This window comes from Acomys minous, assembly GCF_964271855.1.
Source record: "Acomys minous genome assembly, chromosome: 13".
Lineage (NCBI taxonomy): Eukaryota > Metazoa > Chordata > Mammalia > Rodentia > Muridae > Acomys > Acomys minous.
The window spans coordinates 43,493,484-43,508,363 of record NC_140495.1 but is presented as its reverse complement, the minus strand read 5'-3'; the positions used below and the strand labels follow the sequence as shown (position 1 = coordinate 43,508,363).

The following is a 14,880-nucleotide window of genomic DNA, read 5'->3' as shown; positions in this document are numbered from 1 at the left end:
ATCAGTGGAAGCCCTGACTAGGAGCCATAAGCTCTAGGCAGCACTAGGAGCTGTCAGCTCTAGGCCCCGCTTGCCACCATCAGTGGAAACTATTGCTGGTAATAATCAGCTCCTGCCTGGAAGGTTGCCCTCACAGAAAGTCTACAGGGTCAGCAGCCAGCCAGCCACAGGATTCACATCCAACCTCAGTTTCCCCCAGTTGATGTAGAAGCTGAACTTCAATAATAAATTCTATACATTGTTACTACTGAGTCTGTATCTATAGGATACACACTTTGTGGATCGCCCCTTTTACCTCCAGCTCCATCTTAACCTTCTCCCTCATTTTAATTTGGATAACCAGAAACATCTAAAATTCAGACAACAAAACCAAGAACTTATCTCTATTCCAACATTTTACAGTTCCAGGCCAGTGCTAAAGAATACCAAGACATTTCACTGGATTGTTTCATCCTGTGGGGTTGTGACGTTTTTCTGCTGGACAGGGATGTGCAAATGCTTCTCCTCCTCAACAGTATTTAACTTTGTGCTTGAGCATTTGCAATCCTTTGATGCTCTCTGGAGTCTCAGGCTCAGCGGCTACTGCCAGCTCCTCTAGTCCTATTCTTTCCTCATGGTCAGAGTGTGTATCGTGGCACACACGGGCTCAGGAAAGTGAGCACTCTGGCCAGAGTCCGGATGCTGCTGTTACTATCTCCAGTATAATCCATATGAATGACTCTGGTAATGCCTGATAATTTTCTTTAACAGACAACTCATTCTCATACTCCCTCTGCCTTTTCCTGTTACCAGGAATTGGGCCGTGTTGATGGCCCTAGAAGTATCCAACCTTGGAAATGAAAGAGCAGGTAAAGAATGGGCCACAAAACAGATTGCAGATGGCAGCTTGGGTCTAGGGTTCTCCCCCATGGCTTTGCTTGCAGGCATGGGGAGTGATGTTTGCCATTCTTAAGCCACTGTCGTTTTTGGTCTGTCACTGGCAGATAAGCCTTACCATACTTAGTAAATAATTGTCATTGAAGTTTCTGGGTCAATGCTGGCTTTCATTGAACTAAAAAAATGAAATGTAAGAAAGTTCCCCCAACTGCAGAGGTACTAAAAAATTTAGAAAAATGTATATGTAAAGAGGCAAATATATACTAAATGGTTTACCTAGAACACCAGTTTGAAGAAAATTTAACAGGTAATTTTAAGGGGAGTTGATTTATTTGAACAGTTTATAAGAACCATTTTTAATTAAATTGGTTTATATTGTCAGCATGATATTTTAGTGTCAACGTACATGAGTATCTAAAAACTACAAATAAGATCCATAGTTTCAAAGGCTTATCATATGGCTTAATGCAGAATGTTCTGTTTTATTCCATTTCCTATTTCATGCTGATGATAAAGCAAAGATTGATGTCTTGTGTGGTGGATTTGAGGAAGAAATATGGATAGAAAAGAGAGACCCTGGTATTAGAAAGCCAGCTGGTAGGTTTATGGTTCATGAGTACCTCATATTATTTCATAAATCTACTCTTTAACAGCCTGTGTGAAGATCTGTCTGTGGTGAGGGTCAGCTGGGTCCCCGCAGTGGCCTGGTTGTGCCCAGTTACCATCACAAGCATTGTACATACAATGGTGGTTGCAGTTTTAAGAACCCTCACTGGTGACAGTGAGAATGCCTAACATCCTGGTGTGCTCTTGCCATTTTGCTCTCACTGACATAGCCTCCACCACTGCTGACCCAGCCTCTGTGTCATCACTCATACTCACTGTGCTGCAGCCAGCTGCCCTGGGTACTGAAGTGTGGGAGACAAACAACAATCTAATGGGCAATGTGGCCATTTTCATCCAATAATATGTGAATCACAAAGGTATGTGACTGTCCTCTTCCCTTTAGTTGTCAGTAGTTTGTCCACACAAAGCCTTCTGTCACCCGGGCGATGTGCTATTGGTGTCAGGATGAGATAGAGAATCTTCCTTCAGAAGGGCTATTTTACTCAATTAATTTCTGAGAAGGTTCATCCAGCAGCTGATGAAAACAGATGCCACAGCCAAACAATTGGTCAAGCTCAGGGAGTTTCATGCAAGAGTGGAAGAACGGATGGACGGAGCTAGAGAGGTCAAGATCACCAGAAGAACACCTACAGAGTAAACTAACCTGGGCCCATGGAGGCTCACAGAGACTGGACCACCAACTAATGAGCATGCATGGGCTGGACCTATGTGGCAGACGTGCATCTTGATCATCACGTGGGTCCCCTAACCATCAGAGTGGAGGCTGTCTCTGACTCTGTTGCCTGCCTTTGGTTTCCTGTCCCCTAGAAGGGATGCCTTGTGTGGCCTCAGTGTGAGATGGTAGGCTTAGTCCTGCTACAACTTGAGGTGCCAGGGTAGGTTGTTACCCCTTAGAGGCCTCTTCTTCCCTGAGAAGGAGAGGGAGGAATAGAGGGAAGGGTGTGTGAGGGTGAGGAGGAGTGGCTGCAACCAGGCTGTAAAGTGATTAAATAAATAAATAAATAAATAGATAGATAAATAAATAAATAAATAAATAAATAAAAACCATCGCAATAAACTTTCAGTGGTTTATAAAAACTAAACCGGGAAAAGTTCATTTTTTTTTTCTCAAATGTGTTTCTTTCTTATGATAGCAAGTCTCACCACTTGTTATCACTGACATATATTAACCAAGTTTAAGTGTTTTGGATTTTGATTTTTTGTTGTTGTTACTGTCTTTTGTTTTTGTTTTTATTTTTGTTAGAAAAAAAGAGAGAAAACATGAAATGGGGAAGAATCTGGGAAGAGTTAATGGGGGGAACATCATAGCATGATTAAGATATATTGTATGAAAATTTAAAAATAAGTTAAAAAAGAAAATGCATAGACTATGTCTAATGACTTGGGAAAAATAAAATAATCAATCAACTAACTAATATGTGATACCTGGTAGTGATAAAACATTCAGATGATCACATGCATTTTCTCATCAAAATTTTTAGGGTCTTCAAAATCTAGTATGTAATTTTAAAATGTTACTTTTGTTCAACTTTCAGCATACCATAGAAAATGTATGTCATCATTTTTATTTGCTAGTTTTGCCAAAGAAGTTCCTGTACACTGAATGCCTGAATAAAGTTCCTCATTAGAGTAACTGTGAACATTGTGACTTACACCAACTTGACATCAGATTTAGGAATACGGCTATAGGTTTCAGTTGACATGCCAGGCTTTTAACATTTTAATACTTTGAAAAGAGTTCCACCTTAGATATAACACCAGATTATTTTTATTAGCTAGTCAACAGGGACAACAACAAAACTTTTTATTTCTTAAATGAATTGAGTTTTATTGCATATGTTTGCATTCTCTCCTGAATGTATGTATGAGCATCGCACTTATGTGTGGTGCCTGAAGATTCAAAAGATGGCACTGAATTAATTAGAACTGTAGTTACAAGTGTTTGTGAGCTGTCATGTGGGTGCTGGGAACTAAAATGGGTCTTCTTTGAGACTAGAAAGTACACTTAACTATACTGAGCCATCTCTACAGGCCATACTTTAAAAAATTTCAACTGAACCACATATACAAATAAATCCTTAATTTTCAAGTTTTTGAGCAAAACAGTATTTTAATTCCAAATAGTTTGAAAATTTATAAATAAATGTAACACAATGAGGCTTCATGAAGCTATTTGATATAGACCCAATCACTTGAAAACTAAATTTGAAAATTTATACTACATTGGTTTCATTTGGTCTGGTCTGGTCTGGTCTAGTCTGGTCTGGTTTGGTTTGTTCTAAGAGCATAGCAAAACTTTCAGGCTCATCAGAAATATATAAATTCCATCAGCCAATAAATGAAAAGCCACACATTTTAGTAGGAAATAAAATGCTAAAAAGGATGAATGTCTAAATAATTATGTCCTTGCAGAAGTAACCCCCTTCAGATTGCTGCTGTTCTCTACAGGTAAAGGAAATCAAGGTTAAAAACACAAAGAAGGAGAAAAGCACCAATGTTATATAAGAGCATTCCCTTAGTGTCTCACCATAGTCTGATTTGCTAAGCACAAACTGAGCTCTTTATAAAACTCATGAAACTTTAAATCTAGATACCACTGTAACCATCAATTTATGGAGGACATAAGAAGTAAGGCCTTGAAATCCAAACACGCTGGCTCGAGTGAATTTCCTAGTCTGTATGTGCCCTAGATATACAAGTGCATGCACATATCTGTGCAATTGCATAGTACTTGCAGTATACCTAGGGCTTTTCACACACTGTGCCAGCCCTCCACCACTAAGCTCATCGCCAAACCCACATATACCTTTTAACATCTCAACAGCAATGTTTCTGCTGGCTCACAAGAGCCCCAGCCAATGTAAGCTTCGCGTGCAGTCGTAATAATCGGTTGTCTCCATTTTTTTCCCTGAGAAACTGGCGATGTTCAAATTTCCCCCACGCTATACTGCTGTTCTCCCCAGTGTCCTTATTTTAATTTTTTAGCTGAAGTCAGCACTTCATAAATTACATTGTGTGGAACCTAATACTTGATTACTATTCAAAGCTTCTCTAATCTTGTGAATTTAGGAAACGATGCACTTAAAATGTTGATGAAATAAAAATTGCAATGTCCTCAGTATTCTTGTGAATAGTCTGAGTAGAAAGATATGATGCGCTGTTTATCATAGCTTCCTCTGGCGTCAGCTGACACACGGTTCTCCTAGTTGTTCACTGCCCCCCAGAAGCCCGGTTAGGAATACAGGAGAATCTTCTCTCAGCCTCCTCCCTTTCACTCCTTCTACTCCTCCTCAACTCTCTGCTTGCATCCCAAAAAAATCCATTTACTTGGCTTTGTCTGCCCTCACTTAGGATTCACACCCAAGAGGGTCATCCCAAAATCAAAATTACCTTTCTAGCTCTACACTATTGAAATAATTCTATTCATCGTTGTTGTTGTTAATCACAACCCATGAAAAAAATATGGTTGAAGCAGTTTCTGAATTAATTTTTAATGAAATATTTTTGATTATTTGAAGATTTCCCACCATGCGTTATAGAACATAATCATCTCCCACTCCTCTTAACTCTTCCAAGACCCACATCCGACTCCCAATGCTCTCACAACTTGGTGTCATCTTTTTAAAAAAATAACCCACAAAGTCCAATGTATGCTGCCCGTGTTCATGGGTGCAGGGCCATACTCTGTAGCATAGTCAACTGGCCAGTGGCAATAGCTTCGAAAAAAATGGACTCTTCCTTCCTCAAGCCACCAGCTGTCAATAACTCTTCAGTTAAGATGGGAGCTGATGAGCCCTTCTCCCCCTCCGTGCTAGGATATTAACAGACCTTAAGCAGACAACCCCAGCAATGGTCAGTTTAGAGTTTTGAATTTATTGTGAAAATATTCATATAACACACATTGATATTCCCCTAACTAAAGTTCAGTAAGCTACTAATGACCAATTGCAACTTAAGCCAAAGAATAAAACCAGGATACCAAATAGGGGAGAGAATAGCTTGATCAGGAATTAAGGATGGTTCAGCACCCATTTTTCCAATGCATACAAAAGACTTTTGAGTCCCAACATTCATCTAAGCAATGAGGCTGAAGAATGAGAGAGATTTTGGGTTTATGGTGAAATGATATTTTTTTTCAGCACATCAGCACTCATATCATGGTTTGGCAAGAGCAAGTAAAGATCTATAATAGACCAATAACCTCACAAAATGTATATAACTTCCCTCTAAAGGACTTTATGCCAATAATCTTCTTACAAATATAGTCCATCCTGTGCTGAAAATAATTTTTAAATGGAAGAAATATGTTACTTAGAAATCCAATTGCATAAATGGTTCATTGTTATTATAATTTGAGTCAATATGATATCATTTATTGGGTATTAATCGTATAGTAATAGGCTACATCATCAGCGTGTCTGTGGCTTCCAGTTCAGATAAGTTCATGTTGACCTCATGTCCTTCATAAAAGCACTTGCCTTAGTTCTATTCTCTTCCATTTGCCCAGTGCGATTCTAACACTTAGACACTTAGCCCTCGAGCTACTGTGTCCAAAAAGTCAGAATCTACGTCCATGCCTTACGTTATAATTAGGTAATGGAACTCTTGTAGGTCAGCTAAATTGTTCTTGCTGCTTTCTTAGAATTACTTAGCAGCTAGGGATTTTAGGCTCTCCTAGAATACTAATCGTTAATTTTTTTCATTTATATATTGTCACAGAAACTTTTCGACAAGTAAATACTCAGGAACTAATAAAACGCCTAGAATGAAATGTTCTTGTAGGGATTTCTTAGCTCTGTTGCCTCCGTGGAAAAGAACAAAACTCCTGCCACCACAGCAGAGAGAGCCCAGAGGAGAGGGAGCCCATTGCCTAGGCTGTGCAGAGGGCTGTGGGGGCTGTGCCCGTGCCCTACCTCAATCTGAAGCCTGGGACAGCCCATCCCCAAGCAGCAGCAGCCCACCCCAAGCTGTGGTGATCTGCTCCGAAGCTGCTGTGCCTCATCCCCAAGCTGTGGGGGCCTGTTGCTTCCCCCTAAGCTTCAGCTATCCACTGCCCCCGCCCCCAGCCCTGTGACATGCTACCTTCCCCAAGCTGCTGGGGCTGGGGGGGAGGGGAGCCCACTGATCCCTAGCCCTTAGAACAATTGCACCACCACCACCACCCAAGAGCTGTGTCTAGCCCTAGAGCAGTGGGCCACTAAAATTTCAAGTGGCTCTCTGCCAGTCCTCTTTCCTGCCTCAGTGCAGTCAACCTCTCCTTTTGTCACAAAAATGTTGGCTCCCGGCAGGGCCTCAGCAGGAGCTGTCCATGGTGACTACTCCTGCCTCATCCAACTGCTTATAAAAACCATACACCTTTCCTGACTCCGAATGCCTACTGGCACCGTCATGGAAGCTGTCCATGATGGCGACAACCTTCCCTGCTTCAGCCTACTGCCTCCATAGTGGACTCCTTATAAATTTTTGACAGCTTGTAAACTTTATTACCCTTCAAGGCAAAAAAAAAAAAAAAAAAAAAAAAAAAGTGACTAGATCAATGCCTGAGAAAGCCCCAGCAGCCCATCCCCAGACCTCTGTAATTGCCATCTCCAGGCCCTCAGTAGGACTCATCCCAGATTATGCTAATTTGTGATGAAAAGTCTGGACAAAAGCCCACCAATCCTTGAGCAGAAAAACTGGTCAATCCCTGAGCTTCACACTAAACCCCACCAATCCCTGAGCTACTACCCAGCAGCTCAAGACTTGAAATCCCACCAAGCCATGCTCTGGAAATTCATGCCTCAGAAAGCTGCACCACCTAAGAAACTCTATATAATAAAGGCTGTCTCTGCCCATTTCCCTGCTGTCTTCTTCCAACAGCAGAGGCAGCATCTCCAGGATTTGTTCCTCCAATAAATCTCTCTTAAGAGATTTGCTGCCTGCTGTGACTCACTCATCAGAAGAAGCTATGAAGAAGAGAAGAAATGAAGAAGGAGTGGAGAGAGAGCAGGCTCCAAAGCTCCTCAGCTCCTCAGGGTTTGGGGCAACCCATCCCTTGGAGCTGCACCTGCTGGAGAAGGAGTGGAGCTCAGGGTTCAAGGCTCCCCAGATCCTCAGATCTTGGGGTGACAAGGGTCCCCATGTCTCCATTGAGGAAGCCTCCTCTCAGAGTTGTGTGGTTCCTGGGCTCCCATGCCTCAGAACACCCTTGGGACCCTGTCCCACCTCTGAGGGCTGGGATACCTTCCCAGGCCTCAGAGTTGCGGATACCCTCCACCCAAGTACCAAAAGCAGGCCACACCACCCATCTATAATAGTTCCATTGTCTATTGTGGTGAGTGGCAACTTAAAAAAATTTATAAATCACTGGAAGCTGAAAAGTTACAGGAATGTTGGAAATAATCTTGAGGAAGTTAATATTAATATTTACAAAATATTAGGGATCACTGTGGCCCTCAATGAAAGAAAATACAAGAATAATCATTATAATAAATATTATCTTTACCAACGCTAGTGGTAGAGAAAGAGAGAGAGAGAGAGAGAGAGAGAGAGAGAGAGAGAGAGAGAGAGAACTACGAGAGGAAAAATGACTATCTTTAATTGAGCATAACGTTTAGTCATTAAATACCATGAAATGGGCCACGTTGTTAAAGAGTTTGTCAGGCCAGTTATAAAAGACCCCAAAATATTTCTAAACTGAGCGTCTCTGAAAAATAGCCCTTGGTAGCACATTAACCATTTTTCTATGTTGAATGTGAATTGGCTGGCGTTACCTGTACCTATTTACATTACAGACTATAGGGATAGGGGACACACACAAGACTCTGGCAATGCTGTGAATCTGAGGCAGCCCTTGGCTTATTGTACCAGTGTGATGTGGGCTCACTCAGTCTCAGTGTTCTGGACATTAAAGCATTGAGCAGTGGTATCTGGACCACCAAGCTGCTGTGGGAATTAGATGAACTATGAAGGTATTTGCATGCTTGTCACACATCTGTTCAATACACATCAGTTGGTATGATTTTTTCTGATGCTAGTTATGATGTAGCAATGCTGGAATCTAATTGGAACTTAACTGAGGTGCTCACATGCCTGGAAAGCAAAGCTTGGGTTAGATGTCTTATAGGTACTAGTCAATTTACAATTCCTCTAACAGCAGAATTCTGAGAGCATTTGGACAGCTGGGACCTGATGTCTTTATTGTAGACTGACAAACTGAACCACAGTGCTACTGCAGTCTACTCTGCCCTGGACTGCAGTAGCAGATCTCAACTTGAAAGTGTGCGTGCCTAGGAAACACTATACACTAAGTGGTAACTATTTGCGGTCCCTAGAAAGATAGGAGCTTCTTTACGTAAGATGAAATACAACCTGTGCAACAGCACAAAGCATGAAAATAATAAGAAACAATTTCACAAGTGAGTGTGCTAGGTCTCCACACAAAATTCAAATATATTCTTTAAGGCAATTGGAGGACAAATTTTCTTTCTAATAATCGTGGGATCCATGCTTGAGGGTCTCAGCATTTACTTTACCCTCTCGTGATAATAAATAATCTAAAAGGCATTACCAAAGCTTTGATGAATTTACAAAACATTTAGTTTTAAAATGAAAGTATGACCAGACATGATAGGGTACTCCTGTAACCTCAGCACACAGGTGATTGAGCGTGTTCACATTTGAGGCTACCTAGACTGATATAGTAAATTTCATTAAAACATGAATCATATAATAGAGCAATGTCTTTTAAATTACAATGAAAATAAATACAAATAAACTGTATAAAAATTGTCCATTCAGACTTTTCGGTGTGGCAAAACATTCAGTCTACACTACTTAACAGGGGAAAGCATTTATTTTGGCCCACAGTTTTGTACCTTTCAGCTGTCATGGGGAGAGAACAGTAAAGTCAGCAGCTCCTACTGAGGTGACCAGGAAGCAGAACGGGAGCAAGAGTGCACTTCCTACTTTCCTCTCCTTATGTATGTGGGCCTTAACATTATGGGATAGCACCACTTGTTTATGAGTGGGTCTTTCTACCTTAATTTATACTTTCAGGAAGCACTCTCACAAATATACCTCTTCATTCAAATCAGCTTGACAATTGAGATTCACCATTGAAAACACTGAACAACCCTTGAGCTGAAATATGTATTTCTGTGAAATCATTGACAATGAGACAGAATACCTAGTCATTGCTTAAAGGGCACACAAACTTTCTAGGTATGTAATGGATGTTACATTTAGGGATGTTTTGTTTTTGTTTTTGTTTTTGTTTTTTTAGTTTCTATGACAAAATGTCACATTTCGTGGCTCTGAAAAGTCAAAACTGTATATTATAGTTCATATTTCTTTAAACATGCACATGAATTCACCTCTAAAACCACGTGTACATCTGTGAATTAGAAAGAACACTTACTGTCATTTCATTCATGCTCAGGAGCATGGGGCTAGGTGGCAAGGTGCCAAGGCGAAATTTGAACCCTTCTTCTAAAGTCATTCCCCAGAATTGGCTATAGTTCTGTGCTGTCCATCTACCTTACAAATGAAGCAGAAAGATACATACAGGTTACATGATATCACTCTTACAAAGACATGCTTATTTCTCGGTCTGAATAGTGTATAGCAGCAGGCTCTCAAAATATGGGCAATAACAGTACAAGGTGGGGACACTTTCACACAGATTCAGCACTCATTTTTCTAAAATCAAGTGCATGAAATACTAGTCTTGGACTTGGCCCATCTCAGTTATGTTTGATGTAAGAAATGTGAGGTCACATAATTACAAGTCAAAATCAGGAATATGAGAACATATTCTGAAGGGATTAAGTGTAACGAGGCTAATGTATGCAGTTTCCTTTAAACAGACTTAATTGCTCTGTAGAAAGAAATCTGACTGTCCAGACAAATGCTTACAGGTTAAATAGGACAATCTGTGCCTTTAGAATTTACGTTTGACTTCTCAAATACAGAGAAGTACCAATGAAAAATTGAAAGCTAGCTAGCTGTACATCTTATTTTCTTTCAGTATTGGAAACTGAACCTAAAAACTCATAAATGCAGGAAAATGTTCGACCATTGAGTGCCTCATGGCAATCTTCATTGTCCTACTTTAAAGAGATTATATCAGCAACTGCTAATTATACATTAAGATAATTGTGTAAGGTTGTTAGTTTGTACCTAGTGTTAACTGTTAAGTTACTGGCAAACATATTAAGTCCATTATTGTGAAATAAGATAACAAACAAAATTCTTGTTTTTCTAAACACTTGCTTTTCTACTTTGCTTTTTTAAAATGCCTTATTTTCAAGATGTGCTAGGAAAATTTGAAGCCAGGGTTCTCCAGTAGGTGATGTGGCTGAAAACTGAACATCTGACAGGCTTCTAAGCGTTGCTCACCCAAACCACCTTCATTGCAGACAACATTTTTCACTATTTAAGTCAGGTCTGTACTGTACTCTCTGTGTCTATTATCAAAATTGCTCATTGTGTGAGAGGATCCTTTGAGTGATTAGAAATTCGACTCAACTTTCAGTAACATTTTTAAAGTAAAATTTGTAATGCCTAAGGAATTTCAAGGTGGAAACCTCTGGATGTGTGTTATGCATAGTCATGTGGTTTAAAGGACAAACAGATAAAGTGTGATGGGGTTGGGAGTGTCACCCTGCATTGGTAGTCTTCGAATAAGTCAGAGATATCCAGGGGTCATGTAACTCAGTACTCAATTAAATAAAATGAAGAAACATTTTAAAATATAAGAGAGCGGTGACTCCTACATTTAATCTTACCACTCAGGAGGCTCTATGAATTCAAGGCCAGCCTGGTCAAGAAATTGAGTTCTACTCCAGGCAGGGATGCACACTTGAGATGGTTAGGAGAGGTTGTTCAGCTGTGCTTAAGAGCATTTACTACTCTTGAAAACGACTGGGATTTGATTCTCAGCACCCACATGGTAGCTCATAACCCTCTGTAACTCCATGAACAATTTTCTGACCACTGCAGGCATCAGGCATATGTGTAACATGTGATATAAACATGCATATAGGCAAAACACTCATACACATAATAAATATATAAATATTAAAGTAAAATAGAGATATTCCTCCTAGCCAAGGGCAAGTAGGAACTCCACTTCCCCTAGAATTTCATGTAAGTATAAGGTTATTGTGTAATCCAAACACTCATTTCTGTATCCTCCATATCTTGTTGCAAGTCTTGTTCTGAGAATCTCCTGTCTCAATGCGGTATAAACTCTGCTCCCCAGTTGTCCCCTGGTATGCCAATAAAGCAGCTTACAGTCAATCGCTAAGCAGGGCAGAGAATAAGGCTGGACTTCCTGCCAGACAGGGAAGGAAGGGTGACGGGAGAAAGTACGGACTCTGCCATAGGCTTGAGGCTCAAAAAACATAAGGAGAGGTACTGAGCAGTGGGAGAGTACTGAGCAGTGGGAGAGTACTGAGCTGTGGGAGAGTACTGAGCAGTGGGAGAGTACTGAGCAGTGGGAGAGTACTGAGCAGTGGGAGAGTACCGAGCAGTGGGAGAGTACTGAGCAGTGGGAGAGTACTGAGCTGTGGGAGAGTACTGAGCTGTGGGAGAGTACTGAGCAGTGGGAGAGTACTGAGCAGTGGGAGAGTACTGAGCAGTGGGAGAGTACTGAGCTGTGGGAGAGTACTGAGCTGTGGGAGAGTACTGAGCTGTGGGAGAGTACTGAGCAGTGGGAGAGTACTGAGCTGTGGGAGAGTACTGAGCAGTGGGAGAGTACTGAGCAGTGGGAGAGTACTGAGCTGTGGGAGAGTACTGAGCTGTGGGAGAGTACTGAGCAGTGGGAGAGTACTGAGCAGTGGGAGAGTACTGAGCAGTGGGAGAGTACTGAGCTGTGGGAGAGGTCCAAGAGAGGTTAGAGGGAGCTGGGACAGAGAAAGTGACAACGTGCAAGTATCTCTGGGATATATGCTGGGAGTAAAGCAAATTAGCTTAGAGGGTTAAAAATAGAGCAATAACTGCTCTGTCATTGTGTTGTGAAGCTTATTATTAAACAAACATAAATGTATCTCGATTATTTGTGTGATAGCCAGGTAAAAAGAGATACTGAGAAACACAGTTGTTTTTTTTTTTAAATAATAATAACCTTAACAGATCCTGCAAGCCATGTGGAATCTTTTGAGTTCAATTACGGGGAAGTGGAGGATCAAAAATTGAGACCAGGTAAGTGAAAGAAAGCCAAGATAAAAAGCCACCAATACAGGAAATAAGTTTTAAAGAGCTATAGACCATGAAACTAAGACTATGTTGGCTACAAAAAAAAAAAAAAAAGCCAGGGCAACTAAAAACACTCAGCAGGGGCATATAGCTAGATCCTATCAGGAAGAAACAAGAGAATTTCAGAGCTTGGAGATTTGGTTGGTTCAGCAGGAAATCCAAATCATAGGCTGAACTTAACCACGAAAGAGGAAACTGGATAGAAATTTCAATGTAAGTACTAGAAGAGTGTAAGAAAATACGAACTCTGATACCCCATATTTGACCACGTCCCCTGGATGGGGAGACCTGGTGGCACTCAGAGGAAGGACAGCAGGCTACCAAGAAGAGACTTGATACCCTATGAGCATATACAGGGGAAGGAGGTCCCCCTCAGTCACAGTCATAGGGGAGGGGAGTAAGGGGAAAATGGGAGGGAGGGAGGGAGGAATGGGAAGATACAAGGGAAGGGATAACAGTTCAGGAGTAATATGAATAAATTGATAAAATACATTTTTAAAAAAAGAAAAAGTGAAATGGAGAGATTTCCTATGCCCACAGGGCTCCACCCCTACCGCTGCCTGAAGAAGCACATGTTCATACTGTGGATCCACAGAACCAGACTGAAGGGAGAACTGGGAGAGGCACAAAATGTGAACTCAGCCTTCCCTCCTTCATTGAGTGACAGAGGCACATCAGCCCTCAAATACAACTCCATAGACAGTGTAAAGGACCCTAAAGCTGGAACACCTGTTCAATTTATCCTCACTCCACCCTCTATGGCAGAAAGAGCAAGAGATCCACTCGGATTCACAGGAGAGTGTGACAGAGCTTAGAGCACTGCATGGCTTTCAGTGCAAACCACAAATGGTGTGGACGGCAGTTGAAGTGTGTTAAGAGCTGGAAGAGAGGAGTGCCTTGGCTAGCTTTGTTAGCTTGAAGTACTTGGGGAAAGGCAATGCCAACCAAAGCATTGTCTTAATTGGATATGTCTATGGCACATCCTCTTGATTGCTAGTGGATGCAGTAGGGCCCAGCCCTCTGTGAGCTGTTCTATTCCTGGGCTGGTAGGCCTGGGATACTATATAAGGCAACTAAACCTGAGAACACGCCAAAAGGCAGTATTCTTCATGGTCTCTGCCTTGGTTCCTGCCTTCAGATTCCTGCCTTGTGTCCCTGTCTTGCCTTTCCTCTATGATGAACCTGTGAGCTATAAGCCAAATACACATTTTTTTCCTCCTCAAGTTGCTTTTGATCAGTTTGATCACAGCAACACAGAAGCAAACCAGGACAGAGGTTATCAATACTCCTACCTACACCATAACATAGAGAGGCTGTACAGACGATGGTTGTGATGGACCTTTGCATAGTATCTTGATGAGCTGTCACCAAGACCTATTTCAAACCATCACAGTTTTTAATGCAGTTTTACTTCTTTCCTAAGTGTAATCCCCAACATAACCAAGCACATAAGGAGAAGTCACATAAAATAAACAAGAGAGAGAGAGAGAGAGAGAGAGAGAGAGAGAGAGAGAGAGAGAGATGAAAACTTACAAATGAAAGGCAAGTCCTCTCCAGTGGGGATGAAAAACACAACAGAGGAGAAAAAATTCATGAGATAGCATTTTACCATGACATGCCCACAGTCGAGAGCTTACCAGCACTGGAGAACAAAGACAGAAAAGCTAGCATAAATGACAAAGAAAATTCTCAGGGTTCTCCTTTTTATAAGGTTCCATGGCCAAAAGAGCACTCAAACAAGTGATAAATTTAATTCAAAATGTATACAAAAAAGTAATGAAATCAAGACAGATCTAAAAGTTACCAAGGTGAGTGGAAGAATATGTAAATTAGAGGAAAGTGTTTTATAAATCAAAACAAACAAACAAAAATGCCTAACATGAATCCATTCCTAATTGTCAGCATGAGTCAATTTAGAGGATGCGTTTAGTTGTGTTGTGTTGTTAGTTTAGGTTAGGTTAGATTTTTCAGGCAGTCTCATTCCACAGCCCAGACTGGCTAAGCCATACTCAAATTGACCTCAAACAGTGTTCCTCCAGCTTCCGCCTCTCAATGACAGGGATTTCGGGACTGAGCCATCAGGCCTGCCTGAGTTTCTGGCTTTAAAGTGTTGAGTTTTCAGTGTTTGCTTCACAATTT

At 41.1% G+C, this 14,880-nt stretch overlaps 1 protein-coding gene across 3 annotated transcripts in view; it reads right to left on the bottom strand.

The window, feature by feature from the left end:
- The window catches only part of TINAG (tubulointerstitial nephritis antigen), a 98,932-nt gene that overhangs the window by 64,174 nt on the left and 19,878 nt on the right, over positions 1-14,880 (bottom strand). For all 3 annotated transcript variants that reach the window (XM_084752269.1, XM_084752268.1, XM_084752270.1), the window contains exon 4: positions 9,902-10,016. In XM_084752269.1, the coding sequence (XP_084608395.1) occupies positions 9,902-10,016 (115 nt within the window). The remainder of the gene's footprint in view (positions 1-9,901; positions 10,017-14,880) is intronic.